We start from the raw sequence: 10712 nt of genomic DNA, 5'->3' as shown, positions 1-10712 counted from the left end.
TCTCTTGCTTTTACCCACACCTTAATCATTTAAAATTTAATAAGCTAACAATAACACAAAACCAATGATGTCTTCATTGCAGCAACTCAGTTTAATGCAAATTAGGTACTTCAGTGGACAAGAGGACGTGTATTTACATCAAGTTTCCTGTAGGAGAAACATCATTATCAGCTGCATGATTGTGCTGAGAAACATGTAGGCAGGCATCTGAAACGTCACTATCGGGTGCATGATTGTGGTGAGAAATGTGTAGGTAAGCATCTGAATCTGCAAGATTAACTGGGAATAAAGGAAATGGCTAACAGGGAGAAAACTATCAAGACAATGCCATGTCAGGGTTATCCAATAAATAGCATGCATTCAGGTAAAGCAAGAATGTATTTTTAAAAGTAGGCAAAGGTTTCACAAAATTTATCCTGTACAAAGTGATTCACTGCAGTAATATCATAGACAAGAAGTGAGCATATGGGCTGCTTGTTTTGTACATTTTCAGCAAAATAACTCAGCTTAAGAAGTAACTTTGACACAAGCTGGTTTTATTTTTTGGTTGTTAAAATATCCTCATGTAACCAGCTAATGAAAAGGCTTTTAGACAAATTTCTGTAAGATCACCAGAAATTCACATAGTAGACATTTGTTAAGCAACAATTCTTAGGTGGTTGTAAGAATTAGTCCATGAAAAAAATGGCTGCACTTGGGACTTTTACAGTTAAAAACAACTGGTGAGGGTTTTTTTTTTTCATTTTCTTTAACCATTCTCACATAAATATAGTTTCTTCTATTTTGATCTCCCACCCCCCCACCCCCGATCCTCAAAGAACAAATACTTTCTCATTACCACTAGTCACAAGTGTGTAAGAGAATAAATGCAAGCCCATTCATGTACACACCATACATGCTTACAGGCATGCTGCATTTCAACACCAAACGAGGGATATGTTAAAAGCACAACCAAATCTGTAGAAAGAAGTCTATTGTCATAATGGCTCTCAGAGATTGGACTCCACGCTGGTAAAGGTACTGGCACTGCTGCTGCTCTCCAGTGACACTAGTGACACACTTGCCTTGACTCGGAATCCACACTTATCAGGAGAAGGAGCAAAATGTACTGTCCTGGAAGAGAACAAAATGATCATGGATTTAATGACATGCCAGCATGAAGACCATGACTGTCAATTATCTAACTCCCCATAAACAACATGACTTAAAAATAAAGCTACCTGCAACTACCAACCATCCAAACCTGCATAACCAGCAGCACACAGAACGCGCCCTATAACTACTGGAACCTCGTGGCATTAAAAAAACATAATAATAATAAATGCAAAATTTGGAAAGCGCTTACACTCCTAAGGAGCATGCTCTTGGCGCTTAAGAACAAGAACAAAACATGGACAGCATACGAGGGACAGGAATACAACATATAAACTATAAAATAATAAAATTCAGTACTATACGAAGAACAAAATCAAATACAGAAATGATATTGCAAAAGGAAGGGTGTGACAAAGGACTAGCATTATGGGAAAGGTTGTTAGGAGTATATAATGTTTACAGAAGAGGTGTGTGTTCAGTGCACGTGTAAAGGATTCAATAGTAGGTAGGTGGCGGGTATGGAAAGGGAGAGAGTTCCATTGTTTCGCTGCACAATAACTAAACATCCTGTGGCCATATGTTGTTGTGGTGACAGGAAGAGTTAGGAGACGATCATCAGACGAGGAGCGGAGTTGTCTAGCTGGGATATAAGCGAAAAGCAGTTCAGAGAAATAATCCGGGCAGGTGCCAGCAAAGAAATTAAAACACAGCACGGACAGTTTGTTCTGGATGCAAGAACGGTTGGGAAGCCAGTGTAGAAAACTAAGGAGAGAGTGGTGAGGTCCCGTGTCCTTTTAACCAGACGTGCAGAAGACTTCTGTACTTTCCGGAGTTTGTGAAGGTATTAAGGGCAGCCAGCAAGCAAGGAGTTTGTGAAGAATATATACAGGGCAGCCAGCAAGCAAGGAGTTGTAGTAATCAAGTCTGGATAAAACAAACACACAGACAAGAGTGTTGGTAGCGCACGTAGACAGAATGTGACGGATGGCACTGATCTTGTGTAGTTCATAGTAGACAGACTGACTGACAGCTGTAACTTGTCTATCATAACAGACAGACTGACAGACAGCTGTAACTTGTCTATCATAACAGACAGACTGACAGACAGCTATAACTTGTCTATCATAGTAGACAGACTGACAGACAGCTGTAACTTGTCTATCATAATAGACAGACTGACAGACAGCTGTAACTTGTTTAGCAAGGGTCATGTCTGCAGTGACAATGAATCCCAGATTCCTGATGGAGGACACAAAGGTAACAGTTTCACCCACTTTGATGTGATTTGGTGGACAAATGAGTGAAGATGGATTTCTTCTCGAACATAGGAGGGCTTCTGTTTTATCATCATTGAGTAAGTTTGTTTGTCACCATTCAGTCTTAAACTTCATTAATACAGGCTTCTATGGTGCTGGTAGCAGAGTGAGACTCAGCCGGTGGAGTGGAGCAGTACAGCTGCGTATCATCAGCATATGACTGATGAGTAACCTTGTGAGACTGGATGCAAGATGAAAGTGGCTTCATATACAGAATATACAGAAGTGGGCAGAGTACTGAGCCTTGAGGGCCGCCACAAGAAAGTGGAGCAGGATGAGATGTTTGACCATCAACAAACACAGTCTGCGTCCTGTCAGTGAGACAGGAGTTGAACCCCGCTAGTGCAGGTCCAGAAATCCCCTACAGGGTGTGTAGTCTATGAAGGAGCAGACAGTCGTCCATGGTGTCAAATGCAGCAGACAGGTCCAGTAGAGTTAAGGCAAAAACATCACTATTGTCAAGGGCAGATAAAATGTCGGTGTTCCCTTTAATTAAAGTGAAAAGGTCTGTATGCTGACTGAGCATGGGGGATGAGCTGGTGCTCCAATAAGTAGGCCCAGAGTTGTGTCAGAACTACTTTCTCTGTGATCTATGAGAGAAAAGACAAGTTGGAAACTGGGCGATAACTTTTTTCAACACATAGACATCAAGTGTGGGTTTTCTAAGAAGTGGCTTCACCAGGGCATTTGTAAACAAAGATGGGAAAGCACCTGATGACAAGCTGACATTTACAATGTTTGTAATGGAAGGAAGTAAAATATCTAAGCACCCAAGAAGAAGACTTGTGGGTATTGGGTCTAACTGGCAAGTTGTTGGCTTGGCTTTCAGAATAATCGCCTTTATATCAGCATCAGAGATTGGTCAAAATTCGGTCAGGGAGCATCCCAGAAGAATGTCACAAGAAATGCTGATTGACCATAGAGCACTGACATGTAAATGTAAAATGAGAATTTGGTACAAGGTTGTGTGCAGCACATTTAACACTTGTAAGAGATAGCTACCTGCCACAATTCTCCTTCTCATCATCACTGTCTGGTAACTCCTGGCGCTCATCTTTGGCTTGGACACAGACCACTTCAGTGATGCCACTGTTGCTGGTAGCTACGTATACAGATCCTTTCTCTAATGCACGACCAAGGTAGCGAGGGGCAGGCATGTCCACTGCTGTCTGAGAACCTCTGTGGACAGCAAGCAGGAGACAAATTCTGTCATCAGAAATCTTCCACAAATTTTGTTGAGTAGGCATGAGACAAATTCTGTCGTAAGAAATCTACCACACATTTCATTGAGCTATACTGAGTAGGATTTTTTTAACCCTGGATATTCAAGCAAGGCAGGAATGTAAGGACATTTTCAAAATTATTCTCCCTTTTTGCCTGAGACACAGATGTCAGTAAAAATTTAAATATGGATGCTCATATATAAGATGATTGGCAGAAGTACATCACTCAAGCTGCCTATAATGCCTGCCACTTAACCTAATCATTGCGTATCCTCAGCAGGCTTCAATTACGAGGATGCATTGTAGAATCTGAGGTTGTAACTCTGTCTGTAAATGAATGAATACATAAGGGAGAAAACACTGGAACGTTTAGGAATTGTTCCACTATGGATTAGCTCCCTTTAACAGCTTATAATTTTTATATACAGTGGAACCTCGGTTAGCGAACGCCTCGGATAGCGAATTTTTCGGTTAACGAACAAAAATTTCGCGAAAAATTTGCCTCGGATAGCGAACAAAATTTCGGATAACGAACAAAAATTTCGTTAAAAATTTGTCTCCGATAGCGAACAAAATTTCGGATAACGAACAGCCACGTGAACCACACGTGACCGACCAGCATGTCATCATTCGCGCTCGAGACACAGTTATGATCAGTCGTTCCTTACCTGTGCGCATTATCTTATTTAGTGATTGTTGTGCTTTATTTTAATAAGATAATCCTCAATAATGGCTCCAAAGAAGATTAAGAGCAATAGTAGTGAGGTAATGACAAGGAAGCGGCCAACAAATGAATTGAAAAAGGAAATGATTTCAAAGTATGAAGGTGGCATGCGTCTGTCGTAATGTGATGTCGTATTACCCAAGAGTTTTACAAAAAAGGCAGAAGGAACAGACACTGGACAAGTTTTTTCCTTCAACCTCAAAGCTACAGAAAAAGGAAGTCACCCCGATTTTACAATGTCACGTGTGCTCATGAAGGGGGAATTCAGGCAGTAATTCCACCCTTCCTCCCCACACCTGCTTCCACCCACGCCGTCAAAACGACAAGTGTTCTTATGTTTAAATGCTTCCGTTAATGTTTCTATGTTTATTTAACTTCATTTATTTTGTATCATAACTGTTCTTATTAAACAAATACCTATATAGCCTGTAACTTTCAAATATCAGCGAGTCAATAGGGCTGGGAACCAATTAAATCTATTTCCTTTATTTCTTATGGGAAAAATTGTTTCGGATAACGAACATTTCGGATAACGAACAACTTTCCAGAACGGATTAAGTTCGTTAACCGAGGTTCCACTGTATTAAAAAAGTCAACCAATCATGTATTTCGTTATGTTTGAAAGTAAGCAAAGTTTTGATTGATCAAGCGTCATGTTGATGTTGGTTGCCGGATACTCGATTCAACATGGATTTGTACTTAAACAACAGAAAATGAGAAAACAACAGTAAATAATATTTAAATTCTAATGTATATTCTAATAACAATATATGCTTGTTTTGTACTTTATGTTTGTATATATTGTGTAAATAATTTTTTTCTTAATTTTCAACTTTTGACAGCTTGCCCAATTTGTGAATTCTTTGTCCCATACAGTCACAATCTTTGATTTGATTTTACTACAAGAAAACAAAAACTATAATTCTTAAAATTCACACCGTGTAAATGTTTTCAAAATGCTCTTTAAAACGGAGTATCACAGATAGTTGTCTATATTGTATGTTAATAGATAGAATTTTTAAAAAATTGAAATTTCATGCGTGGGCATTCGACACTACAGCAGGTTTGACTAGCAATTGCGCAAGTTTGCCGTAGCATAGCAAAGGGATTGAAAAACAAACTTCAAAAATGCCCTACAGCAAACACACTTGTTTTAAGATTGTGGCTGTCCATGAAACCTAACATCTCTGGTTTATGAACAGCTACAAACCAACTCATTTTACTTTAAGGAAAATTTCCTAAAGGCACCATCCAGCTGAAGAACAAGATGTGCTGTTACCAACAGGGGAGATAACCACCCAAAGCAAAAAGAAAACAATAACAAACAGTTGCAGGAGACCAAAGAATAGCAGCAACTTACTTGACTTGGTCCTTGTCTGTGGGAACAACAGTAGCATGCAGGGAGTTGAAATAAGTGATGTACAGGAACGGCTCAGTGTAAGCTGCAAAATAATCACCCATCAGGAACAAGAAGCATCGAGTCACCAGCGAAACTCAAGTCAATCACATGACACTAAGAGTACTGAAAAAGGACTGAGTTGAGCAGAATACGGTATTTAACTGAAATAAATCATTCTTTATTATGGGAACATATTTGTGAGGAGTATGAAACTGTGTATGCTGTCTTCTCTTACAAATTTACATCAATAACTATTCATCCCATCACCAAAGAGTCATAAGAAAACCTTCAAAAGCCAAATATTCTGAAAGAAACATAATCTTCAAAAATAATTCACATGACACAAAACTTACAGAATGAGAGGGGGAGGCCACTCCATTTAATGTCAGACTGTCGACTTCTCTGCCCTCTGTGGTCCACAAAAACACCAAACTCTGAAACAAAGCAGTAAGAGGATCACCTGACACTTCAGTGGAGGCAGATCATCTAACTGCATAGTTACCATGATCTATCTGCACAGTTAACTGACACACTAACTGCACTGCTAAATGACATACTACACACCATTTAGCTGCATGGGAAAGTGATAGGCCACAGTGATGTGGACAAGACAGACAAGAGATATGACAAAGTGTTGAGATCAGGTACAGTACAGGGTATTTGACACAGTGGTGAGATAAAGCTTTGCAGCCACAGGGTCTGGTAGTGGTTCATGTCTAGAAGATGGCGTGTTCTAATGGCAGAGCCCAAAACACATCTACCTGATCAGGTACCCTTTCGGAGAGAAGTTTTCTTATCACAGCCAGCAAAAAACCACCAGAGTAAGGCAACCCTTCAAGGTGTGGAATGTTGCAGTAATAAAGACTTAACGCGAATTTATATGAACCCTCGTGCCTTATGACCTCCACTGTGGCTGATCGCCTGGATCCTCTGCAGTTTGCTTACAAACCATGTAGGGCAGGGGTGTCAAACTCAATTGACCAGCGGGCCAAATCTCACATCGTACACAAGGTGGCGGGCCGAAGGTTATTATTTAGGTCCGATAACTTTTTATTGAACACCAAAAATGAACTTTTTGTTATTAATTTTGTGTAAACAAAATCATACAAACCAAGGCTTAGCAGTTTTTCTTTTTAATTTGTTTTGTCAGAAGTGGACGTTTCACATCTTTTCTTGACAACAAGTTCGTTTATGTTTGGAGTAAGTTTCTGTGTTGTGGCGATTCTCAGGATGGACTGCAAGTGTACATCAGTAAGACGACTCCTGTGTGATGTTTTGTTGATCTTCATCACAGAGAAAGGTTGCTCACACAGATATGTGCTGCCAAACATGCTCAAGATTCGAGCCGCATGTAGACGAAGCTGGGGCATCGTTTGTGGGAGGGAATGAGTGAACTGTGCAGCCCCCACACAGTCGTACTTTGCCTTCAGTCACTCATTACACTTTCTTTAGCTTCTGTTCTGCATTCAGACTTTTCAGCTTGTCCTGATGTTTAGTCTCGTAATGCCGTCTCAGATTGTATTCTGTGGTCACAGCTATTGTATCTCCACAAAGTAGACACACTGGTTTACCGCTGATATCAGTAAACATGTATTCAGCCTCCCATTGGCTTTGAAAGATTCTGTTTTCAAAATAAACTTTTCTCTTGGCCATTTTAACGGCTAGCTTTAATTTGAAATTTGATTGGTATTGAAATTACAAAAATCCCTTCACTACACAGTGTAATGTTCTCGATCTTTATTAAGTAAATTAAGATTAAGTAAAAGTCTTTAGAAAAGTCACAACACCTGCTTAGCTCTGATCATCTCCTTTGTTCCCCGACAGATGGCGCACCAGTACATACGACTAGCGTTAAGTTAAGTTCACACACTACACACAGCTTTCAATTAATTCTAATAAATAATCGCGCGCTCTGCTCTGCTCAGTACTATTTGCTATGACATGTGATGGTGTTGCATCAGTATATGTATGTAAAAGAAGATATAATTAGGCAAAAAAGACACAAATCATCAAAACACAAGCAGGAATTATTTCAACACCGTGGCTTGCTATTTATACTCGGATACTTATTTCTTTGGCGGCAGTCATTCCCTCTTTTCCCCTGTGGGACCCCGGGGTATGCTTGCCTAGCAAGCATTGTAAGAATAGGGTCCCTGCCATCCAGCCAGGCATGTCGTAAGAGGCGACTAAGGTGGACACCTCACCTAGAGGTAAAATAGGTTGTGGTAGGGCTAACAACCCCACCATGTAAAAAAAAATCATGTTACAGAAACTAAAACCAGAGAACTCGTCACAGATGGCGAAGGTAATGAAGCACACCAGGAGACTGGACTAATGACGGACGACAGCCAAACCCGAAAGGGAGCTGGCGCCCCGACAGCGGATTTACTGAAGCCGAGGCAAAAGTTGAGGGTGGGGTGCTGGAACGTCCAGACCTTGTACCAGACTGGCAGGATGCTCCAATTAGTCAAGGAGTTTGACAACTACAACTTGGACATCCTGGGAGTCAGTGAGGTCAGATGGACCGGCACGGGAAAGAGGAGACTAGCGTCAGGACATACCATCTTGTTCTCAGGAAGATCAGACGCTCAGCACTCTGAAGGAGTAGCTCTACTCCTCAACAAGAAAACGGAAAAGGCACTGCTGGAATGGAAGCCTTATGGACCCAGGCTTTTGAGAGCAAGATTCCATTCAAAGTACACCAAGCTGACAGTGCTAGCTTGCTATGCACCAACAAATGACTCTGAGGCAGAAGACAAGGATGCTTTTTACGATCAGCTCCAGGCAGCCTCAGAAAGCGTTCCAGCCCACGACATGTTGCTCATCATCGGCGACCTCAATGCCAAGGTGGGAAGTGACAACACCTACAGGGAGCATGTCATGGGCAAACATGGAATCGGAACCATCAATGACAACGGAGAGAGACTGGCAGACTTTTGTGAAGAAAACAACCTACTGATTGGAGGCACACTCTTCCCACACAAAGACATCCACAAGGCAACATGGACATCACCAGATGGGATCACAAAGAACCAGATAGACCATGTCATCATCAACCGAAAATGGAGGAGCTCACTTCAAGATGTTAGAGCCTACAGAGGAGCAGACATTGCCAGTGACCACACTCTTGTGATAGCCACAGTTTCTCTGAAGCTGCGTCGATCACGAGGAAACAGGCACGTCAGCAGAGAGTGGACTCCGGCAAACTAAAAAATCCAGCCACCGAAAGGGCCTTTGCTATGGAAGTAAAGAACAGGTTCCAGGCACTAGGAGACCAACAAGAGATGACCTTAGACGACTTCAATCGAGTCTTACAGGAATCAGGAGAGAAAATACTGGGCTTCCAACGGAAAAGAAAGAACAGTGGATCAGAGAAGAGACATGGAAGAAGATAGAAGAGAGAAAGTCAGCCAAACAAAGAATCAACAGCACCAGATCTGAACGCCTGAAGGAACAACTCAGACAAAGGTATACAAAACTAAACAAAGAGGTAAAGAGGATGGCAAGAACCGACAAAAAGAGACCATATAGAGAAACTGGCAGATGAAGCAGAAAATGCAGCAAGTAAAAATGACCTGAAGACACTGTACAAGATAAACAAACAGCTAAACAACGGGTTTAAGAACAGTGATGTTCCAGTGAAAGACATGAGCGGTAATGTTATAGAGGGAGAGGCAGGAAAACTACAGCGCTGGAGGGAACATTTTGAGTCGGTTCTGAACAGACCAGATCCCCCTCAGCTTGCAGACATCCAGCCAGCAGCTATAGACCTTGACATCTGCACAGACCCACCAAGCCTGGAAGAAGTGACAGCAGCAGTCAAGACAATGAAGAGCGGCAAAGCACCAGGGGCAGATGGAATAACAGCAGAGATGTTGAAAGCAGATATAAATGTGACAGCTCCCAAGCTGACTGAAATCTTCAGGCAAATTTGGGAATCAGGGCAGCTCCCTGTTGCTTGGAAGACAGGGCTCATCTTCAAGTTACCCAAGAAAGGAGATCTTGGAGACTGCAATAATTGGAGGGGCATAACACTTCTTTCCCTCACCAGCAAGGTCTTCAGCAAGATTGTTTTGTCAAGACTGACGGCAACTCTTGAGAAAGACCTCCGACCACAGCAAGCAGGATTTCGCCCTGGGCGATCCTGCTCTGAACACATCTTCATTCTGCGACAGATTCTGGAGCAGAGCAACGAATGGAACACACCGCTGTACATCAATTTCATCGACCTGGAGAAGGCTTTTGACAGCATCCACCGCGAGTCCTTATGGAAGATCCTGAGACATTACGGAGTCCCTGCAAAACTTGTTCAGGTCATTGAAATGCTGTACAGCGATTTCAAATCCCAGGTTGTCTGTGACACGGAGCTCACAGACCCCTTCAACGTCAGTACCGGGGTGAAGCAGGGCTGCATTCTGTCGCCGTTCCTCTTCATCCTGGCCATGGACTGGATCATGAAGACTTCCACCAACAGTGAGAGGAGAGGGATCAGATGGACCATGACTATGACAGCAACAACAGCGCTAGAAGACTTAGACTTTGCTGATGACATTGCCCTGCTGTCACACCGCCACCAAGACATGCAGGAAAAACAAAGGCCTTCTCAGAAACAGCTGGAAACCTTGGCTTGAAGGTCAGCACAAAGAAAACGAAAAGTATGAGAGTGAACGCCAGAGTCCAAGACAGCATCAAACTAAATGGAGAAGAGATTGAGGAAGTTGACAGTTTCACCTATCTTGGGTCCAAAATGTCAAACACCGGGGATGCGGAGGTGGAGATTCGAGCCCGACTGGCGAAAGCCAGCCAGGCCTTCGCCTCACTCAGGAGCACATGGAAGGCAAAAAACATCAGCCAGAAGATCAAGCTGAGAATCTTCAAGTCAAATGTGATCAGCACCCTCCTTTATGGATCAGAATCTTGGAAGATGACCAAAACCATCAGTAACAAGCTTGACG

At 42.1% G+C, this 10712-nt stretch overlaps 1 protein-coding gene across 2 annotated transcripts in view; it reads right to left on the bottom strand.

The window, feature by feature from the left end:
- Nucleotides 1–519: 519 nt before the first annotated feature.
- Nucleotides 520–10712, bottom strand: part of LOC112561800 (citron Rho-interacting kinase-like) — a 51501-nt gene continuing 41308 nt past the window's right edge. For both annotated transcript variants that reach the window (XM_025234532.1, XM_025234533.1), the window contains 4 exons: nucleotides 6111–6191; nucleotides 5719–5800; nucleotides 3414–3590; nucleotides 520–1113 (listed from right to left, as the gene is read on the bottom strand). In XM_025234532.1, the coding sequence (XP_025090317.1) occupies nucleotides 990–1113; nucleotides 3414–3590; nucleotides 5719–5800; nucleotides 6111–6191 (464 nt within the window). In that variant the 3' untranslated portion in view covers nucleotides 520–989. The remainder of the gene's footprint in view (nucleotides 1114–3413; nucleotides 3591–5718; nucleotides 5801–6110; nucleotides 6192–10712) is intronic.

This window comes from Pomacea canaliculata, linkage group LG4 (genome assembly GCF_003073045.1).
Source record: "Pomacea canaliculata isolate SZHN2017 linkage group LG4, ASM307304v1, whole genome shotgun sequence".
NCBI lineage: Eukaryota > Metazoa > Mollusca > Gastropoda > Architaenioglossa > Ampullariidae > Pomacea > Pomacea canaliculata.
This window is presented reverse-complemented; position numbering and strand designations above follow the sequence as displayed.